This window comes from Dromaius novaehollandiae, chromosome 3, assembly GCF_036370855.1.
Source record: "Dromaius novaehollandiae isolate bDroNov1 chromosome 3, bDroNov1.hap1, whole genome shotgun sequence".
Classification (NCBI taxonomy): domain Eukaryota; kingdom Metazoa; phylum Chordata; class Aves; order Casuariiformes; family Dromaiidae; genus Dromaius; species Dromaius novaehollandiae.
Genome location: NC_088100.1, coordinates 102,846,423 through 102,873,440, shown reverse-complemented (window position 1 = coordinate 102,873,440; position 27,018 = coordinate 102,846,423). Strand labels below are relative to the sequence as shown.

Below are 27,018 nucleotides of genomic sequence, written 5' to 3'. Positions count from 1 at the left end.
ATATGCAGCACTCCACACTCCTGTAAGAAATCTCTTTAAAAAATTTAGCTTAAAGGAGTAGATGCCACACTGACTCCAGAAGGATGGTAACATTATTTATTCTTACATATTTTACATATATAGTTATGACATTTGGCTAGAAAAATGTCTGTATTGTGGTAAGAGATACTCAAGCAACTACAAATCTGTCAATAAATACATTAAAAACATACTGTGTGCTGATGTAGGAATACCATATGCTCTTTCAGTTACTCAATACAGTATCATTGAAAAGTCTTTTGGTGTTTTTCATGCAACATCTAACTTCTTCCCTAATATTCATGCTATACAACATTTTTTCTTTATTAGGAATGGGATGTTATTTAAAATCCAGTTTACAGTAGTAAAAAACTCTGAAAAACTAAACACAAAACTCTCAACTGTTTTAATAAAATGAATTGATTTAAATAAAGTCATCTTTAAAAAATTAATTTTCTCAACTAATTCATTATAAAACAGGCAGTATTTCAAAAGGGATGTTTTCGTCACCCGGAATGAGTCATTTGTGCTTCAAAATTTTAAAAGAAACATTCACAGCAAAATACTAAAACCAGCCGGTAAGTAGAGGAAGAGAGACTGCAGTATGGATTGGTTAAAATTAACATGCTTTCAAAATCTGTCCAAGAACACACTAAACACTTACCAACATCACAATGCCATCACCTATTCTAACACTTAGAAATGGAGTTTTAATAATACTTAGCTCCTGTCATGCTCAAAATTCTTCACAAACATTTAAAGACTCCTAACACTTCTGCAAGTATTATTATCCCCATTTTACATCTGGGGTGGTGGAGGCAGAGAGGGTTAGTAATTTCCTTAAATACAGACTGTGCTGTTTCCCTCTTGCCTCAGTTCTCCAAGTTCTTTATCACTTTCTATATTTTACACTTAACATATTAAAGAGTTCTAGGAAACAAGGGTAGTACATTTGCATCTGTATTAGTGGTTATTATTCAAGTTGTGCCACTTCGAAAGTTACATGGCAAATACTAAAGTAATAATCAACATGAAGCCCACATCAATGACTCATAATTTATGTCCTACAATGCCACACCATTTTACAACAAGCTTATTCTTTATGCAATGAAGTATTATGGACATGAGGCCTAATTCTCTCCGTTGTACAGAGACAATGGCTGTTAAAGTCAATAAGGACTGCACAAGAGAATAAAATTTGGCCCTCACCATCTGTCCCTGGGAACATAGAAAACCCCTATGGTGGTCTGGTACACACTGACATTGTGCAGCAAAAAGGACATAAGTACCATATAAATTGAAACAGTGTTGAGATACACTAACTCACCAGAAAGTATGGATAACTTAGGCTTCTCCCCCCTCCCCCCCCCGATTTTGAAAATATTTTTGTCTGAATTATGTCCTAGAAACCATATGGGAAAGTAAATACCTAGTAATGAGATTTCAGATATAAAATAGGGTATTTTGCCTTCACCTTAGTACAATTTCGAGGTTGATATTATTTCAGTTGATACTAACATTCTGCACGGAAAGTCTAGACAGTTCAGATTTTGCCGCATTTGCCGCCTTCTTGAATTTTCTACCCTATTCCTTGCATTCTGTGCCCCGTTTTGATTTTTAGCCTGCCTAGTATACTCTTGCTGTAAATCCAACTCAATTTCTTACTGTCTGTTGAAAAATCCCAGGTTTCTCTGCCACTGGACTGCAGGAGCAATGGATTACATTTGATGTTTCAATACCTGATCTGTAAGAGATGACACAGAATTCTGTCACTTGTAGCAACAAAATGACCGAGTGTGCAAAATTAGATCCCTCTTACAGGTACCCATAAGGCTTTTGAAAGGCACGTGTATTCTTTGTTACTTGTTCCTCAGTGCCTGACCTTGGCATTTTTATTCTGCCTTCAGTAAACCACATACAACGCACATACTCCTTTGCAATGTGGAAGGAACTTGGAATAAAAATTAAGATCTGCGGAAGTGCTTCACAGCTATCAGTAGTTACTCAGTAGCTATCTTTCCTTTTAACATATACTAGATCTTCACTAGCAGGGAGAACTGGGTTCGTATAGCAACCTCATCTCCTAATGCATTTTCTCCCTCCATCTGCAAACATCCAAATTTCTAGCAGAAGGGAACAGTGCATGTAATGCGGGACTTTCCACAAGCAGATATCCAAAGCTCTTACTGCCTTCTGCAGAGCTGGTAGGCCAGAAAAGATTTCTTTTGCATGGGTGTGGGAGCAAAAATACTGGAGCTTCGTCCCCTTTCTTCCAGCAGTGCAGCCAAGAGCTGACAGGCTGGCTGAGTACCCCGCTTATGGCCATATCCTGAGAGGTGATAAGCACATGCAGCTTCTTTTGACTTCAAATGGGGCGGAGGGGGGAACTGTGGATGCTTATCACCAGTTGGACTCAGTCCCAAGGCACTAGGTAGGAACAGAAAGGACATTAACAAAGCTATTGTGAGCTGGGGTATTCAACATAGCTGAAATGTCAAGGTTAGAAAAGCAAGAGGCATTGGCATCTTCCTCTGGACTTTCTGGAAAAGAAGAAAAGGGAATGCAAGATCCCTGGCTAAGGTTTTCCCTGCCTGGCTGAAGCCATTCTCCCTGCTTCAAAAACTCAGGCAATTGAGAGATCATAATACATTGATTCAAATGTGCTAACACTGAAATGTTTCCGTTTCAGACAAGGGAAATGCACTTGTACACTATGATGATGGGCATGCTATCAGTTCTGTGTGAATAAGGGGAACCCCCAGGCCTGCCTGGGCTCCAAAGGGCTTACTGGAGGAGATTCATCTCAAAATGCCAGTCTTCTGATGTGAGCCAAACATTCACCCCCAACATGTACTGAGCCGAGTTGAAACACTGGTTTGAATGCATGTTCACAACATCAAACTGGACTTATAGCTGCCTTAAAACCGCAGTCTTGGAAAAGTTAAAAAAGAAAGGCTGATGCTTTGGCAATTCATTAGCTGTTATGCAGTCCAAAAGCCTCAATAACATTATCAATAGCTTGACTAGTGGCAATTCACTATTGCATGGCTGGTAGTCACCAAGAAAGCATTTCTTAATAGTTAAAGCAGTCGCATTATCAAGTGTTTTATCACAGCTCCTCCAGATCAGTTAAATCCACAACTACTTTCAAGAACAGAGTGTCATCTTTGATGTAGGTATTCTTTGTGTTCTCTAGAACCGTGTGTGGCACAAAGCGTGGACATCCGGAGGCAATATTCATTTCTCCATCTGGCCTTTTGAAACTGCTGCTGTTGGGGTCAGCTCTGAAGACTTCCACAATGTGATTTTTTTTCCCGCTTTGGTCCAAAAGCATAAGCGTAACTTTTTGTTTGAAAGGCCATGGTAGTAGTGAGTCAAACTCCCCTCTCATCACAACAAAGTAGAGAGAGACGTGTGTTCCCTTTCCTGAGCCATCCCCATTCAGATAGGCTCTTGCACATAACCTGTACCCACAGCGGCTGGTGTAAAAAGGCTGGCTGAATATAGAGAGGACACGGCCTTCCACTGCTTCTTTTTTCTTCATCTTGTAGTCCATGATTTTCCAGATTAATTTTCCATTGTAGCATGTGCCTTCCAAAAGCTTAAATCGTTCTTCATTTTTATTGAGCTGTGCTTTGTGAATATTGATCTGGAGATCATGCTTGTTGGACTGACCTTCCAGAACAACTGGGAAAAAGGAGAGAAACATTCAGTTAAAAAAAAAAAAAGCAACTGTCAGAACACTGGATACAAAGAGCAACCAGACTTGAGTTGACAATACTTAATTACTCAAGTCTCAGGCTGAAGACTAAACTGTGGAATCTCATCCAGGAGTTTCTCAGAGACAACTAACTTTGTAGCACAGGCCACTCCACTCAGCCTTTTGGCAATATTATGCTTGAATCAAGGCAAACTCTTGAATGTCAGTACCAAAAAGCTCCACTTGTATATTGTATACTCCCATCCTAGAGATAGCATTGAGAAGCAAAATTTGCATCTAGAGTCCAAGGCTATAAAAGTTCTTTATTTGGACTCATTTGATATACATATTCACGTTCTCCTTACTTATGACAGTGCCATCCTGGAAAACGCTAACATTATCAGGCTGAAACAAGAGCCACGTGAAAATCAGGGTCAAATTTGGGCCTGACTCAAATGAGAACCTAAAGTAATGCCATGGGAGTGGAAGAAGAACATAGCCTTGCTGGACCTATAGCCATAAAGGATAGAGGCTAGCCTACAATAGCTGCTTGTTCTGTTTAAAAGATTCATGTTAGAGGCCTGCTCTGGCAAAACTGGTGCTGAAAGTCACATCCTACCTGACTGTTCTTCCTCCCTCCCACAACTTTTTTATTTACAGTGAGTCTTCTTAGGGGCAGGGGTAGGAGGTAACTTATAGCCACTGGAATACAAATATATTTCCCCTCTGATTCTATTAACTTCTCTTTCAAACCTCAGCCTTTATTTTTCACCCCACTCTTTTGCAGAAGGAGCTCTGGAAGTAGAAGTTAAAAGGACAGGCTGCAATGCAAGCAATTATGTCTCAAGGAGTGACAGTGAGTGAGTATCAAGGCTACTGTTATCACTGAAACAATCAGGGAATTCTGATTAAGTACATATATGTTTCACAAGCGTGTTGATTTAATTTACAAGGCTGATGTTAATTTACAAGGTTCACATTACACACATGAAGCAAGAAAGTAAGTGGAGACAGAAATATGCACTATGGCTGTTACTTTTTTTATTGTAATAGCAGCTGGTAATAATGAATGACTATCAGAGAGAAATAACACCTGACTATGGATCCTACTGCTACTACCATCGCAATCCTCCAGCCTAACCAACCCCAGCTCTCTGACCCCGCAGTGCCACAGAAATTCGGAAGCTGGTGCATGTGGTAACATTGGGGCGTAAGGGAAGGTGGGAGGATTGAGTACCCACTACCACCAATTGGTCTTAGAAATCAAGAACAGGAAAGCCATTACCAGCTAAGAGCTGCAACTGACTGACTATAGCATCAGGGCCTTTACTAAAAGCAACTACCGAGTCTACAAAAATCCTAAACCCACGCAGAAAAGAAACAAAAGTCCCAACATACCTAAACGCTGATCATATGTCTCCATAAGGGCAATCTTCTGTTTTACATTTTCAATTGTGTCAAACAGAGGTCGCAAGTCTAATTTACTTTGTTGCTGGTTTGCCATTTGTATTAACTGTTTTACTTGTGACTCCAGTCGTGCAGATTTATCCAGGTGACTGGCAAGAGCCTTCCGAATTAATGCCATTGGAAGAGAGTGAAAGCAGAGACAAGAGACATTCAAAATCAGTTATTTCATTTGAAATAAGATAAAGAAGTCTTTAATATGTCAGCAATATCCACTACACGCTATATGCGAATATACTGTGCAGGTTGCCTTTGGAACGTTTCCAAATGCTTCCTCATGTTTAATTCAGCTCACTGAGAATCCATCCCTGATTCAGTTCAATTCACACTGTATTACTTCATTCAACCGATTATTCAGACTTATATCTGCATAATTGCGATGGGGATCTGGCCATGCAGGATTTATTCAGTGCTTTTTGCCCAAGCCAGATATCCAAACTTTATTGGATAAAATGAAAAGATATTATTGTATTGTAAAAAACAAGAAAAGCTTGTGAAGTGTCTGGGAGACAGTATTTGTTACCATCCTGCTATTAATGACAATTGTCACTGGATAAACACATTCCAGGATGCAAGAAAGCAATTGGCCAGAAAGGTAAATAAATGTCTTACCTGTGTGCTTACCATCAAATTGCTATTTTTTCCAAACAGCTGTGTAAACTGTCTGAATTCCTTCTCGCACTTTTTAACTGCCTCTGCCAGCTGTTGGATTTTAATCTCTTTACATTCCAGACTCTTACACAGGTCAGATATCTACAGATGGAAAAAAGCAGAGTAAAAACTGAAGGTATGCCAAAATACACAACAATCAAATTAAAATGTATGCGACTACATAGGAAAAAAAGGAAAAGTTTACCATGCAAATGCTCTAATTTAACTACATATAGCACTAATTAGTTCAAAATTAATGGATAAGCACTAATAAGTACTGAACTCCGCATCGTAAATCTTATTATTGCCCAGGGTGCAAAGCATGATTTCTAAAAGCTTCTCTACACTACGATGTTAACTTGGATTTAGGAAGGAGGTGAGTTTAGAGTGCAACGGTCTTTCCTGAACATTTACTGTATTTATGTTGGGGATCTCCCAGACAAAAACATGTAGGCCTGTGGCATGTACTGCATGGGCTCCCTGGAACAGCCCTCCCATGAGTGCGGGTGCCCTGTGCACGTCTCACGCAGGAAGTGCACACACACTCGCAGTGTGTTTGGGACCTTCTGGACTCACCACACACATGCGATTTCAGCTCGACAGCACCTACACAGTAGGTCTGACATCTCCTGGGAACAGCCTCGTAGTGCATGTGTTCATGTGTGGCAGGGCTGTCTAGGATTGCTGGACATCAATGTCACTCATTGGAGCTAGTGCTCACTGGAGCATAATCAAGACGACAGATGTCAAGTAATCCCAGTAGAAGTGCAAAATTCTTGAACTCTAACTGGACAGAATTTCCAGGTGGAAAAAAGATGAGATTTGCCAAGAAAGCCATAAGGTAGCCGTATTTCTTAATAGCTCTGTGTATCAATAGGTGCTAAGAGACTCATACCTCTCATCTCCATCAAGATGACACATTCTGCTCCGTGATAATATATATCTACATGCATATACATGTATATGTGTTTGTGTGTGTATGTATACATATATATGAATGTATGCATATATATTTTTCTATACTGGGATCTAACAAGTAAAAGACATGAGTAAGTGAGTAGTACTGACTCCAAAACTATGGTAGATCACCAAATTGTTGCATTTTGGGGCACTTATGTTTAAAATAAACAAGCAAAAGAGTAAGTCAGCCATCAGTTGGATGCATTCACTTTGGCAGTATTGGGCCTGCGCCCAGTGTCACCTGTTGGGAGCAGCAGCACTGATCATGCAGGGAAAAGTGCTTGCAACCTACTCTGCTAGAGGGCACAGCCAGCAGCTAGTGCTGCCTCTGCAGAGGGCAAGACTTGGGCATTTAAGAGGCTCCTCTTCAGCGTGTTCTTGCAATCTCAGCAAGCACTGAAGCTTAAAATGCCCTATCTGCAAACCTCATGTCCGCTGTAAGCAAAGGCAGAAAGCAAATGAGGTGAGCGGTGGCAGCAAGCCTCCCATTGTGCTCAGTGGAGAATGTGTGTGCCTGAGCACAGGAGGGTTTCCATCTAATTGCCTGGACTTCACTGGAAGGGCTTATTCTGACTTTTGAGGTGTGCAAAGAAGATAAAAGTAGTCTTTTAAAATGCAGCTGAGCTAACTTTTGAGGTGTGCAAAGAAGATAAAAGTAGTCTTTTAAAATGCAGCTGAGCTAAAACATGCAACAAATGCAAAAATCTCTTGTCGTCCTCCAACCAGCCAAAGACTGTTGAAGAATGCTCATTAAATGACTTGCCTGTTCTTCCAGTCTGGAGTTCTTGTCTAAAATCTGCAGCATGTGTTCCCTCAGGGCACCATTTTCATGTTCGGCAAGTTTCCCTCTTTTAACCTTAGTGAGGCAGAGGAGAAAGTGAGAGAATCTAGTAACATAGTAAGCAGATTTTTCAAATTGTTTAGTAAAAATTGTTATTGATGCAAGACTTTAAAATGTCTCCTCTGTGCTTTGAAAGTGAGGGAATGGCAGTCCTGACTCTATTACAGCATCTTAGTCAATACTAGAAATAGTTCTGAAAGAACAGGAACAGTTATTTTGGTAAATACTCTGGCTGATTTGGTAAACAAATCTCAATCCCAGCAGAAACAAGGTATAAAACAATACCTTTACAAGACAGCCGTACTGTTTATAGGGACAGTCCACTTCAGTCTCAGGACACACAGTCTGATGCTTTTCAAGCTGCATATATTAACAGAGAAAGTGGTAATGAAATAAATATTACGTACCTTACTGCACTGGTAAAATCTAAATGTCCGTATAAAGGATAAATAAAGGCCAGTGTCAATAGACCACTGATCATGTAAAGAAGATGAGTAGTCAGAGTCAATAAGCAAGCCAGATGATACATTGGCATTGCAATGCCAATGTTTTGCAATGACTGAATACCTCATTCATAAAATGAGACATATCACTTTCAGGACAAAAAAAAAAGAAAATACTAAGAGCAAGTGAGTAAACCTGTTTTATTGGCATGGGCCAATGTGGCCTACAACATGAGTTCCAGTTTTCATAGAAGCATGCAGTTTGCTGAATTACGGTATGTGAAAAAATTTATAGTACCTCCTTTTTCAGAATTATCTGTGAGCAGTTTTGGAGGCAAGGCACCGGATAGTCAGGACAATCATTTTGTTCATGATTCTGGGGAAAAAAAGACACAAAAAAAGGCAATGACTTGTATCAGGCTCAAGGAACACCATATCAAAGATGATACACAGTACGTTATAAGCATGAACAGGCAAATTTACAAAATTTACATATTCATTTATTCTTGCTTGTAACACACAACTCTCTATTTTTGTAAAGTAGTATATATAAAGGAAGCTATTAATTTTTGGCACGCAGAAAGTAATCACAAAAATACAAGTGCAAGCTCCATACCAGACTGTTGTTCATAAGAGAGCTGCAGCAACTGCTATTATTTATTTTACACATTTATTATGCTTTCTCCTTCAGGTAGTTGGCCAAATTTTGTTCCATGAGTTGTAAGCCTCATTACAATGCTGGAAGCTTTTCACTCTGCAACATTAAGAGGCAAACATGTACTACAGATTCCCAGGAAATGTTTTATGACCTTACCTGTATGTTGATTAAGACCACATATTTATTACAGTACTGGCACATTTCTTCTCGAAATTTACAATGCCGACTTAAGTGATCTTTCAAATCTTTCCGAAGAATTTGATCGCAACATCCATCATTAGTGCATTGCACACATTCAAACAAACACTGCTGAAGATGCTCCTGCAACATGTAACAGCAAATTAAACTCGCAGAGGAATGAATACCAACCACAGCTAGGAATGTGTTTCACTGCATCTTCACTTGCCTAGTACGCCCATAGAAACATTTGGCAGTTTGGTAACGAACAAAACTCCGTATATTCTTTCCTAGTACTGTCTCAAAAGTAGAGTAAGCAGAAGAACCTGCAAATTTGGAGAGCCCTTTCTTTATTTTTCACTTTTCACTCAATTAATACATGAGAAAAAGCCAAAACGTCCGGTACGTCTTGGCAAGCAGCTGTGAGTTTTCGTGAAGCACCCATCACATGGTGTCCAACTGCATACAAGTTACGCGTGGACACTATGGTGACACTAAAGCTATCTCTGAGCTCACCCCTCACATACTGGTGCAGCACAGCTGCGATGGTGCTGGGCTAGGAAGCTTTCTCCGAACCAAGGCTTTGCTGAGAAGTGTGGCCATGACACTAGGCTGAGTATCTATCTGCTGAATTATCTTGGGTCTCCCTTCCTAGCACTACATCACACTGTGCAGACATTCGGAGATGACTGAATCATCCTTGCTGTTTATAGCATATTTAAATTCCTATATTAATATTTTTTTCATTATTGCAAAGAAAACCTTCAGAATTTCACCCACTAAGACCCTCCTGAACTTGCAAAAAGACAGATGCATTAACAGTGAGATAAAGACAAATGGTTCTTGCTAAATAACCTAAGGCAAAGCTGGAACAAACTTACAGCTATAATATCTTCAGTTCACATTTGTTACTTATATACAAGGTAAATAACTCTGAACTCACTGAAGTTGACCTTATAACACACATCAGAGTTTGCACAAAAATCAAAGGCTTCAAAATTTGACCAAGCAAACTAACCTGGTATCGTCCCAGAATTACTTTTGAGCTGCAATCAGGAATATTCTTGCAAAACACTTGCAAGTTAAGAACTTCTCTTTTACAGCAGTTGTCTTTGAAAACCTGTAAAGAAAGTAAGCTAGTCTTCATATGAGGTTATATAAGATGTTACAAATAATATAAAAAGACAACAAAACATCACAAGACACCTTTTAAACACAAAACTTTAGACTCCATAACCACAGGTATGGCTCTTGATGATTCACATTGAAAATGTATACTAAAAATATAAGTGAAAACGCATTTACTGTCAATATTCTATTAGGTATAGAGGTTTTTTTTTTCCTCCTATAGTTATTCCACAGGCGCTGATCCAGCAGGATTATTAGCTCAAGAGCTGCCATGCTGCTTCTAGGGCTAAGAGCCCCTGTCAGACCAGACCAGCTTTGTAAGAGCAGCCCCGATGTCTGAGCAGTGCGCATTTGACATGGAGAGGTGATGCTGAGACACCCCTTTCATCACCTCCGAGAAACAGCACTGTCACCCGTTGTGTAAGCAGAAGCAAAATGAGCTCCCAGAGCAACCTTTCAGTCTTTAGAGACCTTCCTATAAGGAGCATTATAAAACTGTTCACTGTTGCATTACTGAAAATTTGCACAGGGTAGGAGAGAGAGAGTGAAAAGCAACAACTTCATGCCCATTCAGACTACAATTTTGTATCAGGAGCAGGAGAGAGAGGACAGAGATATATATGATTTCACCAGAAAAAAACATTCTGGCAGGATCAAGTAGGTAGTATACTTTCAAGCTTTGGCATATAAAAAAGGACAAATTAACCCATTCCAAAAATTCTGTAGCTTGCAAAATAAGAAGCATGAACTTATCTTTTGCTCCAAAAGGTTACCAAAAGAATAAATTAAGTCTGCAGGGCTAATGAGGTATACTGGAAAGAGTTAAGGCAGCAAATTAAAGCCCTGTCAAATTCAAAGGCAAATAAGTAAGATTCCCCAGCAAGATGGGGGATTAAGTAGTAAGTAAATAAACTCTCCACTAAAAGAAACACTGAACACTAGAGAAGATTTAAAACTCCATGAAACTCTTGGACACTCTATGGGAAATACACAGGACTAAAGTGATTTAACTTCAGGACATGGGGTATGAAATAAAGCGTTAGCTATATATCCATACTTTCTGTCTTGCAGAACATCACTGAACACACTATTTCCCTTAACATTGTTAAGGCAAAAGCTTCTCTGCCCCTGAGGACTAAGAGACTAAGATCCACCTTTTCTTAGCTGTCTTGCTTTTTTCTGATCACTGTCTTGCTGTCTTGCTTTTTTTTGATCACTGAAGCACCTGCAACTACAGCCACTTACCTCGTGCATTTTTATTATTTCTTTGTCGACGGGACAGGTGGGTACTGCATTCAGTTCTCTAGATCAAAAGAAGAATCATGTTAACTCACAGAACATTTGATTTATTTTAGAAAATTGGGCGACATCAGAATCTGACTCTGGTAGAAGTCAGTAGTAGACGTTTCAGTGTCAAGTGAGAAAATTCTCATAATGCACTTGGCTCAGTTTCAGTATTGCAAGGAGTAAGGGGGAGGATTTTCTTTATGAAGCCTTTCAAATGGTCAGTAATATCTTGAGGCCTGAAGTTAAGTATCTCTTATTTTAGGATCTGTTGACACATGTTTCTTATTAAAGTCAACAGATGCTTTATACCACAGTGATAATTAGCTTGAGAAATCATGCATGTTCTTGTTTGTTAAATTATCCACGAAATACATACATGGTTAAAAAACATCCTGTGAACGCAAAAGTTACAGAACGGAATGCTAAATCAGGCATGCCTTCAGTGTTCATAAGACATGTATTTGGGCATTTGCATAAGTACCAGACAGGTAGAATCCAAGTGAGAACAGTCTTGCTATGTGAAAAATCAATGTGAGAAATACAAAATCCTGAATACAGGGGATAGTGAGGAAAAAAGCATGCATCATGAGTGCTTCAAGGAGGCAATATGAGAAAATATATTAAAATCCTACTTTTGCACTCTCGAACAACAGTTCTGTGCAAAGTCCCTAAATAATCTGAGTATTTTCCATACGCAGTGTTCCTTTTTCAGATAATCTTTTTGCAGCCTTTCATAGCAAGTATAAGAACCTGTAGGTACAAACAAGAAGAAATATACCACCAGTTCTTGATTTATGCAGAGAAATCTTCAGTTTCCTACATTTTAGTCACTTTTATAATGAGTTACTTTATGCCAGCAATGCTGCGCTAAAATAAATCTTATATGCTGTGCTCATGTCAAAGTGGTATTTTCCTTTATGAATCAACAAAAGATTCTGAACTTATGTAAAAATAAATCTTGGAACGAATGGAATACCCTAAGAATCAAACCACACTTCAAAAATGCATTGATCTAGCAACTACAAAGCCAAATTCTGCCCACAACTCTAAGAGGATATTAAGCAGCAACAGTATAACAGAAAGTAGAGTTTGTGCTAAAAGTGTTAACAAGGTGGTTTTTAATTAAGAGGACTTTGTCACTCTCTGGCCATCTGTTGGTCACAAATCTCATATCTGGAAAAATCCCATAGCCTGCACTAAGACCAGCCTTTGTCTAGTGCAAACCGTGCACTCCTTACTATGACAGCAAAATAAGTTCAAATGGTTCCTATCTTAAAAAGCTCCCAGAAGTCCTACAGTAAGTATGAGAAAACGCTTACTGAGGGAGCATACATGGGGAGGCAACCCTGAAAGAGCGAGTGCCTAACATGAAGCATCTAAAATACATAAAAAGTAAACTGTGAAATCCATCTACATAATTAAGCTTCTCTGTAGCCCTCCTGGGCCAAATTCTACTGCAGATACACCAAACAACACGTAATGAATTTCCAGACAGGTCTGTGGGGTAAACAGGTTTCAGGGGCACATAAAGCCCAAGCAGGTGGATGCCAGCAACCTTGTGATCTCGCTGTGGTATCAGGTAATACAAACATCAATTTTACAACTCCACTAAAATCAAAGAAGTCATACTAAAGCGAACAGCTTTAATCTAACCACCAGTGCCAAAAGCATTAGAGTTTAATGCAACAAACTCACCTGAACAGTACAATGATAGACAGAGAGCCTTGGTGCACTAGGCAGCACCTCACTCAATCGTGCTTAAGTTTACACCAAAAATTTCCTTATGCTGACTTCCACGCATTTACCAAAGTGACCTCATATTCCTTGCCCCCACCAGGCAAGATCTTTAAAGACATCTTTAAAGCACTGAGTATGCAGTGACCGAGTTCAACAGAGCCTTTCCATTGACTCCTGCATTTTTTACCAGACCATTACTATTATTACAGCATGTGCAGTTGATTTATAGGAGGTGCTAGTTGCTTTTTGCTCAGGGGAGGAAGGAGAGTTTGTAAACAGAGGAAGAATTTGTACTAACCTCAGAGAAAGAATGCATTGCTGGCAAAACCTGTGACCACATCCCGTCTGGTGAGGGTTGTGCAGGACTAGGTGGCAGTAGGCACACTTGTACCGCTCTTCTAGGCTTTCCACAAACTTGTAGTCAGCGTCGGGTTCAAAGTCTAGAGAAACAGCACTGGCAGAGTTTTGGCGTGTGAAGATGTCTGAGAGACCAGTAAATTCGTCACAGGCCATGGAAGCTATACTGAAAAAGCAAATGCAAAAAGAAGCCCTTTAAATATTTACAGTCGGTTAAATCCCCTCAGCTACGGCTTGCAGCAGACTGCTCATTATCAGAGGATTTTCATTTACAGAAGGTTTCAACAGATTTCAGAGGGAAATGCAGCATCAGATAGGGAAGAGCAATAAAAAGCTCAGAGAACTACAAAATGATGCACACTTCATTACAGGACTAGCATGAAAACACATTCTGGAAAGAATTTCACAACCTGAAAATTATCCCCCAGAAGAGAGAACTTTTTTCTAATTTTCTCACAACAGCTGCTAGTCTCAAAAAAGTTAAAACTATCACAGACTTAGCTGGGGACAGCAGAGGTCAAGTCTCAGCCCCAGTGCCTGCCAGCAAAGCCTACATTTAACGTAAAGCCCACCCACATGCTCTTACTAATTCATTGCACTGGTTCAAAAAGAATGCAGCTTTGTGGTTAACAGCAAGGAACATATGAAAAGGGGAGCAAAGAGATTTTACCTTCAATTTAGGTGTAACAGAAGCCAAAGCCTCTTAACTTGACACCTTTTCCAGATGCTCACCCATTTATAGCACTAAGCTATAATACTGTTTTTCAAAAATGTGCGAGTTTTTGGCTATATCAATCCTATCTGAAAGATGTAGTGGGGAAAAAAAAAAGGCAAGATTGCAAGCAGAACTGTGACTTAAGTTTTTCTCTCAGCCTAGCAAGGCTCATGCTGAAGCATACACAGCACGGGCACGCAGTGTTGGTTTTGTAATTGGAAAAAAACCAACAACATTTGTTTCCAGCCCGCAGAGTTGCAAACCTTGAGATTCGCCACTGCTTTCTTACAACTTCACCTTCAGAAGACACTTTTCATTGACAGAAGGTCTACAGAAGCTGAAAGCACCTGCCACAGCAACCTGCTCTTAATGAAAAACCTAACTCCCAGCCCGCTCTGCTGGTCATTTTTCTGTACCTCATTACTGAGGGCACAAAACACAACTCATTATTGATGCAGGTTATGGTGAGGCAATTAAAACATTTACTCTTCACTTAAAGCCCTGCCTTTAGGGCTCCAGCGATACAGAAGCTTTTTATTTTTATAAATACCGAGGCACAGAGAGACAAGCTTTTAGCTCGCAGACCATTTCGTGGTGGAAGTGTTCATTTTTACAGCTGTACCGTGGTTTGCTAATCCTCGCCTACACGTACCACCCTCCCTCCCAGGCAAGCAGGTCTCCTTTACCGGCACCGGCAGCTCTTTGGGAGGCCTGACTCAGCCCCTGCAGGTCACTGGGGCCGTCTCCTGCCTGGGGAGAGCAGCGGGGCCACCGCACCACCACCGTAACCCCGGGGCTGCGCTCAGCAGCGGGCCGGCATGGGCCCAGCTCCCTCCCGCCGTGCATTCCTGACCCCTGGGAACAGCGCGTGAAGCCTGTGTCATACGGACCACAGACCACCTGAAGGTCACGCAGTAAAATACATTTTCTTTGCTGTTTTAAAACCCCCTATCGGACAAGGAAAACCTGCAGACAAAGAAAAGGACGCGACGGAAAAACAAGCCAAAACACATAACCCACCGAAGCCAATTTCACTACAAACATTTACATGCTGCTGTACTTCAGCACTGGGTTTTTTACTGTATTTACCTGCCCAGCTTGTGTGAGCCCCCCCTGCCCTCTACTAGACCCCATGTCGGGTTTACTCAAGCATAACCAAGCGCGTCATCATCTCATGTCTGCAGCCCACAGGGATCTGAGCCCTAACAATACTACAAGAATAAAAAATTAGGATGCTAAATAACCAGAGAAACAGCATACATGCCCCACACAGAGAAGTGCTTGGTACCGAACGGCCTTTGCAAATTACCCTGTTCCCTCGCTCCAAACACAGTCTTCTGCTCTGAAAGAGAGACAACTCACTCATTTCTCTCCTTCGATTTTTTAACGGCTGACCCTACTCGCAAAACGGGTCTCCTGCTGCTCTGACACTTGATTAGGGGCAATCTGTATTTCTCACATCTGCGAGGGACACCGGGACACAGCCGGAGGAGATCCCAGGCTGGTGCCTTGGCGAGCCCCGGGCTGCCCTGGAGACGGACCAGCAAGTGCCGCGGAGCAAGAGACCACCGGCAGGCCGCGTCCCTGCTAACCCTGCCAGTTAACGGCCAGCTAGAGCCCTAAAACACATTTCCTTTCTGTTTCTTATTAAAGCTTTCTCTCATTTACGTAGCATCCAGTCTCGAGTCCTACTGTGCCCCAGGGCGTAGCTCTCCCGACGTTCAGGATTTAGCAAGTTAATGCTGCACCATGTAAAACCCCACCAAAGATCCACTTTTACCGGTTTTTGTCTTCTAGGGTCTACCTTACCGCATAACACACTTCCAGCTGGGGTAAACAATGTTATAGGCAACAAATGGAATAGGTTAAGAAGAAACACAGCTACCAGCCCAAAATACCACCCAGAAACCCACTTATATCTCTCTTTGCTAATTAAATCAACAACATTCATTCCTATCTCTTTCTGAAGAAAGCATTTCTTTATTACGCACCTTCCAAACATCTGGCTGAAATGAGACCCTTTCTTTCCTCAAGCACCTTGAAGATGCATGTATATACCCCACCAAAACAAAAACCCCAACCCTGTTCCTGAAATCGAGCCTCTGAGCACCTCGTTCGCACAGATTTTCCCCAGTGACAGCTCCTGCTCCCCCTCAGCTGCTCGACGGGGACGGCAGCCCTGCTACCCACCAGGGAGGCTCCACGGGCACAGGGCAGAGCGCCGCCCCGGCCTCCACGGGGGCGGCCCAGAGCCCTGTGGCGACGGCAGCAACCTATCCCCAGGCTTTCCTCTATTTTCTAGTCTAAGCCTTCAGGTATCATCAGCTCTTCCTACACAAACTGGCCGTGAACGGCATTGGGACTTAGGCGTAAATTGAAAAAGGGTCATTTTGTTATGCTGCGACCCACGAGGCCACGGTCACTGCTGGACTACGCTGCTTCACCGAAAGTGGTGCATTGCCTGCTGGAATCACTGTGCGTTGGGCCAGCGACATTGTTTCAGAGGCGTCGATAAATGACATTTCTGTGATAAACCGACCGTAGTCAGCGCTAAGAGCGATGTCATCCGAACCATGACAGGCGGAGCGTGGTTCCCGTCCGAGCGCGTACGTGTGACTGGGTGCTGACTGCAGAAGCTCCTCTTCCACTTCTGCCTTCAAGCGTCGGCCGCCCGCGTCCTCTGAACCAAAACCAAAGGGAAACAGTCAGAGAAAAAAGCACTCTTTGTGAGAGAAAGAGCGCCCATGGTTAACTGAATCAGCTTCCTGCTGACGCTAATGCCTGCCCCGCGCGGGAGGCGAGGTACGCTTTCACTTCTGCATGCTACGCCACCGAGAACAAAGCCAAGGTATCCCCTCTGCATAGGCCGCAGTTGCTCAGCATGCGAACTGCCTTAAAATCTTGGGCAGTGGCCGACTCCTACCACGTAAGGATGCTCACGGCAGAAGCGCAACGCGCCTGGCAACGCTACAAATGCATGTGCACTGCAACGCCCCTGGAGGAGCATGGGATGGGCAAAACACACTGCGGACACGGAAAATCTGTATGTCAGGAAACTGGATTTCTATACACCGAAATAAACACAATTGATCCTGACCTCGCACTAGAAAAGTAGTTTGATCCCTAGAAGCTAAGCCCAAGTCTTACAAATAACTACCATGCAGCTGGGCCTCAACAGCCACAGAGGACCAACAGCTCGGAGTTGCACCCCCATATCGTTTCAGCATCCCAACGCCGCCTGTACCAACAGCAGAATACTCCTGAAATGTCTTCTTACATACGTGTGTTGTGTGCAATGCTTTTAACCTCACTGGGAAAAATCCAGGGCGGAGAATTTTCATAATAAAAAAACTGTTTTAAATGTGGGCTATCCTGTTTTAACTAGCACCACACCAAGGTGAGGCCGAACATTTTCTACTTAAACGGTCCACATTTAGTTTATCTTCTTGTTCTGAGTAAGACACAAGCAGACCGTGTTAATAAGGAGAAAAATCAGCATGATATCACTGATTAAGATGTAGCCACTATATGAACACTTTTCACAACCATGTTAAAGCACGGGTCCTCCCCCAGCAGCAGGGCTCCCCGTGACGTCCCCCCCAGCGGCGATGCTGCTGATCTGGGCCACCGGCAGTCACAAGGGAGGAGAAACAGTGTGCAACACCTACATCACACTGAACTACGCTGGACAGAGAAACGGCTTTGGCAACAAAAACGCCCTTACTGCACACAGAGAAAAACATCTCTATAATGTGGTAATTCTTTTTTAAGAGGATATGTTTTCCTGCTGTCTGTCATGTGAAACCAAGCTCCCAAGAAGAGTTATCAGATTACCACATGAGCTACAAGGGCAACAGCCACTCAGGCAGGCTGTAACACTGTGCTGGAAACAGACCAAAACATCCAGGATGGTAGACCCAAGCATAAGCACTGAAAGCCACCGTGTCTTTTAGACCGAGGAGGGCAAACATGCGAATTGTTTTCACAGATTTGGTCATGACGCTTGGACAAGAACACAAGAATCCTGGTCCTGCTGGCCAGCAAGTAGGTGGGTGGTGCTGGCACAGTCCCTGCCCGGTTCTCCGTGTACAGGGAGGCTCGTGCCTGGTTACCTTCCCAAACTGGAGTATCGCTCAGCAGAAAGCACTGGGATGACTCCTGTGCATATGATGTTTCCAGGAAATGCATATAATAGAGCATGGAAAGAGGCTTCTACTCATGCTCTCCCACTTCTAGCTCAGCAATATTCCTTTGCTTCAAGGTACTCGGTAGGGACAAGGCCTAGAAGACCCTCCGTCCCTCCCTTGAAAATTATCTTTTATGGCACATCGGAACTGGAAGCCTGTCTTAGTCGAAATGGGGGAAAATTTTGTAAAATTCAATATACTTTAAAGGCCTGAGACCAACTCACTCCATAGGGAGTCGACAGACAGAAACATGAGGGAGGGGAATGTAACTTGCATTAAAATTACTCTCTCCAAACTGCCTTATGACCTAGGTAGATCAGCTGTCTCCAGTATTTTTGAACTAAAATAACCCAGTTATATGATCTACTAATAGTATAAGGCTCCTCCACACAAACACTGCATTTTGGGGAAAACAAGCCCCAACACTTAACATACAGAACTGTAAAGGTAATAAAATCTGCAAAAGGGCTACTATAAATATCTACACGCTTTGAAATATGTACATATTTAAGATACAGCAGATTATATTAAGTCATCTAAAAACAGCAGATGATGCCGTCTGATGTCACCATGGGATCATCCTCGTCCCTTTGAACACAGGAAGCGTGACGATAATCTGACCAGCGACAGCAAAACGCACTTGTTGGTCCCCACAGCGGGGAAGGCTTCTGGGCGCACATCTGTGGCCTCTCACACGAGGAGAAAGATCCCCCGTTGCACCGAAGCAGGCTCCCCATCTGCCTGCAGGGCTCACTCCTGGCAGCAAGGCAACTTCTGCTGTTGCCCTAATCCCTTAAAAACCACAGCTCAGCAAGCAGCTGGTATCCAGGAGAGAGCATTTCTAACAGCAGCGATTTCCTACGGGATTTCTGCCTGGGCACCCACAGGGGATGCTGCTGCAGAGGGCAGCAGAACCAAATTTGATTTCTTTCGCATACAGGCAACTTTTATCCCATTCAAATTCCTGTATCACCTTACTCTAAAAGCACAGTAAAACAAGCATCGATTTGCTAACCTCCATAAGCAAATCTTCATTAAAGAGAATATGACTGTAGGGTTTTCTTTGCATAAATTTACAGCCAAGCATTACAGTAAATTCCCATAAGACTAGACTTCACCATTTTTACAGACATAAACACATTATAATACAGAAAATATTGAAAAAATTTAAAAATACATCCATATAACTAACAAAGTGTATCTGGTGCTGAAGTAGGTTTGATTTTGTGGCCTTCTTGCTTATTTGCTACATCTGCTATTTTCCATGGATCTCCTAATCATTAATTAATGAATTCCTATTGTATTATCAAGAAATCCCTCTACATCTAATCAATACAATACTATCTTACAACAATACATACAGCGTGTCTTAAAATAATCTCATTTCACAGCTAGAAAATAATTTTGTTCCTAAAATCCATGCAGTCACTCTACAGAAAGGTTACATTCAAGAGCTATTAAAAAAATCATTGAAACACTTGGTACTTAGTAACCTAGCTACTTATTAAAAAAAAAAAAAAAACAAAACAGCTTTTTGATATCTGCATTTCAGGTTGGTAAACACTGATGCTCCTGAAGAATATACTTACATAGATCTTCCTTGATCAGACTAAACTATCAGAAAACTGAGTAATTCTTTAATTTGTCGATCACTTTAAACTCCTTTATCAATACCTGGATGTTTTACTGCCTTCCTCAGCAACAACACAACCCTACATTAAGAAGCTCCCCAGCCCGCATCGCTGCCATCATACACCCGTGTAAACTCTTGGAGCTATTTGTCTCTTGTGACCAACTCTGCCCAAGATCCTTCAGATTCTCAAACCTTGCATTAACAAACCTGCATGATTTTCAAACATCGATTTGCAACAGTTAATACCTGAAGAGCCATTTAAAAATCACAAAGAATTACAACAACATTAGACTCCTGCCAACAATTAACAAGATACTTTCTGATAGACCCATACCTGAAAACTGTAGCTGATCCTTAATGGGGAGAAAATGAGAGCGCGGGCGAGAGAGAGTGTGCGAGCGTAAGCTTTGTGGTTAAACAGTACGAGCATTTTAAGACAGCAAGGGAGTGGAAATCCCCCAGCGTAGCTTTGAAAAGATCATGTCTAAAAATGTTTCTAAGTGTTTGGACAACCGACAAGCCATTGAAAACTAGTTTCCCTTACGGTGCCGCGACTGCAGAATTCATTTCTTGGAGCAGCATAAGGTTACCAGTAACTTTTTTCACAGTTCTTGTTTTCACATTAATAGCATCACTGTCAAAAAAGGAGTAAATGGTGTGACCAAATTAAAAATAAACGGTCAGCAGGAAACACATGAGGATGTAAGGAAAACCAAGGTCCAGCCCTGAAAATCCCTCCACAGGTAGCCCTCATGAACACAGGTGGATCAACTCATATCAGGAAAGTTGGGGACTGTTTATGCAAGGAAACTGCACTGGTTCAACCTAAAGTTAGCACAGTAAAGTTACACTGCACTAACCTGCACTAAAGGCTGTATGGACATTTTACATCTAAAACAACTTTCTGACTGAGATAAAAATCAATTTTATGAAAATAAGTGTTTATATTGGGGTTTGCAATAACTAAAGTGGTTGCACTCCCTACTGATTTTACAGCTTGAACCTAACTGCGTACGCAGGATTCCTGGCAGTCCTCATCTCCACAAATCCTCTGTATGTCAGCCTCCTTTCCCCAGGCAAAAATATATTTCCCTTACTGCAGTGCCACAGGCTCAGTTTATAACCTCACCCATTCCTTATTCTCCTCTGCCGCCTCCTCTGGCTTTCTATTTTTATCTTTTGTTTGGTGGGTAAGGAAAGCAAAGCTATCAGCTTGAGTATTGGGCCTTGCTTTGCTCGGCCGATCAGATAAGCCCCTAACGGAAAAGAAGTGATAACAACTTTTTTTTTTCCCCTAAGGTAAGGTATCTACAAAAGCAGTACTTTATAGGATTCCTGATGCTTAAGATACTAGTATTCTAAAGAAAGCTTCTTTCTATCTTGTAGAAAATGCAGCTCATTAGCTATTTCCCTTTAGCTGAACTTGCTCCCAGGGCATTTCTCAACGGGTTCAATCTCCTCTCGCAGGAGGCATTGCCACCTATCGCGTGTTTTCCCCAAACCTTCCCCGAAGCTCTGGAACAGCCAAGCCATCGCTAAGTCAGTGCAACGCCGACAAAGAGAAAAGGCCATCATTTGAAGGCATGTTGCTTCTTGATCAATTAAATTGATCCCGGTTGTATTTCTGGATGCAACCTAAGCCCACTTCTGTGGTTAAGTTTTTTAAAATAGAAGACATCCATGTGTCTTTGCAACTAACACACGTCCTCAGGAAGCATCTTGGCCAAGCTGTTGCCTGTATGCGACCTTAGTGCTGGTTGACATCAGAAGAGCAAACCAACTTTGCAAGGACTTTCCATGAAACCGAGCGCTCTAGAGGAAGGAAAGATCCTGGGCAGCTTGGCGTGGAGGAGGCTGCCCCACCGCCAGCGCAGCGCTCGCCGGCGCAGCTCCAGGAAGCGCCAGCTGCTTCTGGGAAGCTTTGGGGAAAACCCCAAATGGAGAAGTTGAGTAGCAGCAGGATCTTAATTTTAAACAATTTCACTCTGAAGATGAGTAGAAAGCAATAGTCTGGCGTTACTGTTCACGCACACCCTTTGGTGGCCTCCACTGCTAACAGAGCACCGAAGGCTGGAACCAGTAAGGGGCATTAGGAGGTTTAGTTAAAGCACACTCAAGGGGATGAAGGCAAGCCAAAAAATGGACACGAACAGCATTCAGGAAACAGAAGGAAGGAAAAGTAACAAAGACACAAGAACAACATAGAAAAAAGTTACTGAAAAGAAGTAACGACAACAGACAGAGAGTGAGACGACTATTGCTTTTAAATTTACTTTCTTGAACTGAAGCATATCAGAGCCTAAGCAAAGTCCTCACCTCTGCTAACAAGTAGTTAGGCCATTACATACTTTGCGGCACTGGGTCTTAGTGATGGGCCCTGGTAATTCACCTTTTAACCTCACCTCTCCTTCACAGGAGGATACTACCTGCCCAAGGGGATATGCTAGCCAGGACTTCCGTTGGCTTCCCCGTTAATACCTATTCAAGGCCTAAGAGAGTCTTGGTCTCAATTTTCTGCACCCCTAATCATTTGAATTAGTTGTAACGAGTAATTTAATCAGCATGTGTACAAAAATCTCTGAATGAAGTCGGTTTCTTCAGTAACCTCACATCCAAATTACCAGGATAAGCTAAAATTCTGCTAAGGGAGTCTTCTGGACGAAATCAAACATGATGCTGAAGAATTACGGCGGTACAAACCGGGGGTTTCGTGCAGCCCCCCTCCGAGCGGGCCCTGCAGTCCCCTGGCTCGGCGGCCGCTGGCGCCCGACCAACGCCGGGACTAATGAGCACAGCCACCCTTGGGCGCTGGCTTGCGGCGACCTCGGACGAGATGCAACGTAAAAAGGCTGCTAACACGCTGCAGGTCACGTCCAGCTCCGCTCTCCTGGTGGGCCCCGGTTTGCCCTATTTCTCCCGGCAGTGAACAACGCCACTGCAGTTTCAGTGACCTCAAGGCACATTGAGGCTTCACCAAGTTCCCGTGTTTGTAACTCCTCAGTGGAGAGCTGCCAAGACAAGGTTTAATGCTGGTGACAGTGAGGCAGAAAAAAGGATGATTTTTTTCCTTTACAGACAGTGCCTAATACCCCTGTACACCATCGTCCATTGAATATGTGGTCCCACAGCCGTTTCTCTCTGCTGTCTCTAAGACAGCATTAAGAAATGGAACCTGTGATTTTTGTTTCTTTCCTACTTAGTAAGGCCAATATTTCGAGTGCACGGATCCATTTATGGTTTTGGGCAGAAACTTTGTTTCCGAAACCCTTATACATCCTCTCAAAACAGAGATGACTGAAAACCATGTATGACTTATCAATGAAGGCCTCTGGGTGTGCGTGTGTCTCACAGCGACCACTTTAGGCAAAACTGGTTTGCAGATTGTTCCTCTCCTTGAAGTTTGTTCAGGCACTAGAGGGATTTGTATAACACCAATAGTAAGTAACTTTTTCTTTTCAGTATTATGTTTCACTAAATAAGCACAGAGCAACGTATTTGCCCTTACAGAACCCTTGCATGTAAATGTCATCATATTACAAGTATAAATGAGGTTAATCAGTCCCCCCCACACAGACGAATACACTTGAAAGCACTCTGGGCAGTCCCATACAAAAACCACTGTGGCTTAGGGTACAGACAGTTTCTCACACACTTATTTACTTGTTGCAAGACCGAGCAGTGGCGACAATGGAAATTTTTGTACCATTTTTATTAACAATACGCATGACTCAGCTTCCTCACCTCCCTCAGCACCTCTAGGGTAAGAGGTTCGCCTCTGCCATGGACAGCGGGAAGGCGAATGTGCAACAGCAGCACGCTGCCAGCTGCACTGGTGCAGAAAGCACACGGCTAATCATGGGAACATTAACTCCTCACGGTCATTAGCGGAGAAACTTGGAAAGAAAAAGATCAGAAAAGGTGAGGTGAAGATGTTGTTGCTCCTCAGGGCACAGCTCAAGGACAACCTGGACATGCGACACCCTACCAAGCTGGTTTGGGTCCCAGAGCAGCATCCTTGCGTGAGCACGATGCCCTGGGCAGACCAGTAAGTACTGCTGAGACTGGGATGTCTGCAAGGTGCCGATATCACTGCCATTATCACCTCAAGAAGATCAGGAGCCCAAGAAGCACTGCAACGCATACAGACTCTCTGGAGGACCAGAGGGGAGTCCACAGTCAACTATTCATTGATGATAAATATTGTCTATTCATTTATAATCAAAGGGCCAGGAGAAGAATTGAAGAAGATAAAGGGTTATAGATCAGCTTAAAGAAAGAATGCAAAGAATGGCATAAAAGCTGGGAAACCAGGCGCCCTGTAAGTCTGCAGCGGCACACCGAAGTGATCAGGCAGAGCTTCCCCACCATATGCAGCACAGAAACAACAGCACCCAACCTCACTCACAGCTCTCCGCTGTGCCCACTAGCTAACAGCTATGCTCCTCTCTTAAGGACAGCAACTATCAAGGATGTGGGGTGAAATAAAGACCTCTCTGTTTTCTGCTCTTTGCACTCCTCTGAAATTGCTTTTCTCAAAGTCTCCAAAAACAACTTTTAAAATCCTGTCCCCTCTTTGGATGCCTATCCTCATCCTCTCTAAACTCTGTAATTATTCCTTCAGTATATCCTCCTCACGCCCTCTGCAGTTTCTGGGACTGCCACAAGCTTTTCTTTCTTCCCTATTTCACTCTGAATCTTACCTTTTGGCAGTTAACACCTATCCAGCCAAAATTTCTGTGTCAAATACACACAAAGCTACCATATTACTGCAGACTGGCTATCTGCACAAGCTAAACTCTCAGCCTCTCCTCCAGTATCTCTGCTGTGGATGTCTATCAACTCAAACTTAACCTACTGCCCTTAACCGTCCCCAACCAGCCTGATGTACGATCCCTCTCTCAGCAGCTAAAATCGACACAGCCAGCCCATACTACACATGCGTTCATTACCTTTGGCTCTGCCTTGGACTTAAAGCTCTAGGTGTTCACAAACAACTCTTTCTGCATGATAGCCCCATATGACACAGTATTTCTTGTCTATCTATGCAAGTAAAACTCTTCTCCAGGCTCCCATCCTCCTTGTGTTTTCCAGAACTCAGTTCTCTGGAAATGCAATCTTTACATATTTATCCAACCAGAATGCTGCTGCAGGGACTATTTTTCTAGGCCACTTGTTTAACCACCTCACCGCTCTCTGTCCATCCTTCACCATCTCCCCCTTCTCTACTGCATCAGAAACTCCTCGCTCCAACGCCTGTCCTAGTCCACCTCCACTTGGCCACTGCCATCTTTGATGGTTTAAAAGGTCCGGTTTCGTCTCTGGCCAGATGACAACACCAGGCTCCGCTGTCTACTTGCTATATTGTCAAGCAAGTGCATACCAGGAGGACAGATATTTTAGAGGGATATTAGCGAGCTATACTACTCAAATCTCTTCCTTAAGATCTCTTTTGCCAAGCTCTGGAAATAACAGGCTTCCTATAAGCTATGACCACTGACTGTCACATTGGTCCAGAGAGTCCTGCTGCCTCCTACTGCTCTTCCATCCATCCATATCTCCCCCTCCTGATGGGCACCACACGCTCCTTCAGCCACAGACAGCGGGCTTGCTCTGCCTTTGCACAGCCGTGGCGTACCGGGGCCCTGACCCATGCACAGGCTCCTCCACGTGACAACAACACAAAACGTAATTAAGGCTAACAGTAAAGGAAGTTACTCTGTGCGGGTTTCGGTTCACTGTAACACACGAACACCGTTACTCACCCTAAGATAAAAAGTAATAATGCAGTGTGGACTACAGAAGAAACAAACTCAAGCAAAATATCATCCAGGTCAGTACTCCAGCATAACAGAGTGACCGACACCCAAATTTGGTTGCTTATCGTTAAATCTTGGTGCACTGTGTAGAGCTAGACAGAATGGTTTAAAAATACAAATTGCTGCCATTCTAGAGACGCACCTGACCTGAATGCCCCAAGAGGGTTATTTTTAGTGCACTGGTGCAATCTTTCGGTCATGCCATATTTATAAAACGGAAATTGTGAGGAAAGTTGTTCTTGGCTGACATCAGGCACGAGCAGCCAAACTAACACGAGCCAAAGCCATTCAAGAAGCACAACAATGCAAGCTCTGCATCTTTCCTCCTAAATCGTAGGGTGTTGGAAGCACTTGGTCAAAGCCTGGTGTCCCAGCACCGTCCCAGCATGCTGCTAACCAGGGAGAAGTCGGGGAACTGCTTGTGCCTCACTGCACACATGCAGATGAGAAATTTCCTCCCCCGCAGCAGAATCCGACCGCCACCAGCGGTGACGGCTGTCACGGCTTCCCCGCGATTTAGAGACATCAGAGCAGCTGCGAAGACGTTCATCAGCGCGGCCTCCGCTGTTTTGCTTGGTTTTGCTTCTCATCTTCCAAAATCTCAGACCTGTAAACCCTCGGGGCGCGCCACCGGCCTACCTTCCCCTACAGCGCTGCGGTGCACGCTGGTGAGAGGGGGGATGAGCCGGGGCCACCAGCCCGCACCGCGCACGCCCGGGGCTCTGCTCTGCAAACACAATAAACCTGCCAGCACGGCGGGAGGGGGCCGCGGGAAAAGAAAACACGGGAAAACAAAACTCGGCGCACGGATCTGGGGGGGGTTGGCTGGGTTTTTACACAGGCCTCATTTTTCTCAGCGAGAAGAGCGCGCCGCAGGGCAGCCGCCCCCCGCGTTACCGGCGCCGAGGAAACGTCTCACACGCGAAGCGGCCCCGGCCCCGCCGCCCCCCGGCCCGGCCCGGCCCGGCCCGGCCCGGGGGCGCTTCCCGCCGCCGCGGCGCCTCCCGCCCGCCGCCCCCGCCGCACCTGCGCCGGCGCTCGCTGCCTCCGGGGCCGCGCCGGGCCGCGCCGGCCGCCGCCGCCACCGGGCGCGGGAGGTGCGCGGCCCCCCTGGCTGCGCGGGGCGGCGGCCGCGGCAAGTGGCAGCGCCGCCGCCGGGAGCCGCTTTCGGTTTCGCGGCAGCCCCGGGGCCGGGCCGGGAGCCCCCGGCGGGCGGGGCGGGGCGGGGCGGGGCGGGCGCCACCGC

General features: G+C 43.7%; 1 protein-coding gene across 5 annotated transcripts; it reads right to left on the bottom strand.

The window, feature by feature from the left end:
- Positions 1 to 74: 74 nt before the first annotated feature.
- On the bottom strand, positions 75 to 27,018 carry TRAF5 (TNF receptor associated factor 5). 5 transcript variants are annotated; one of them, XM_064509639.1, is made up of 12 exons: positions 26,799 to 27,018; positions 16,676 to 16,816; positions 13,363 to 13,587; positions 11,286 to 11,343; positions 9,931 to 10,032; positions 8,892 to 9,056; positions 8,376 to 8,453; positions 7,920 to 7,994; positions 7,557 to 7,649; positions 5,807 to 5,935; positions 5,117 to 5,285; positions 75 to 3,705 (listed from the first exon to the last, which is right to left on the bottom strand). In XM_064509639.1, exons 3-12 carry the CDS (start codon positions 13,575 to 13,577, stop codon positions 3,128 to 3,130), a joined length of 1,662 nt encoding a protein of 553 aa, XP_064365709.1. In that variant the 5' UTR covers positions 13,578 to 13,587; positions 16,676 to 16,816; positions 26,799 to 27,018; the 3' UTR covers positions 75 to 3,127. The 5 variants fall into 5 exon arrangements, with proteins under 5 accessions (XP_064365709.1, XP_064365706.1, XP_064365708.1 ...); XM_064509636.1 differs by having other exon boundaries at positions 5,795 to 5,935; positions 26,799 to 27,017; XM_064509638.1 differs by having other exon boundaries at positions 5,795 to 5,935; positions 13,363 to 13,582; positions 26,799 to 27,017.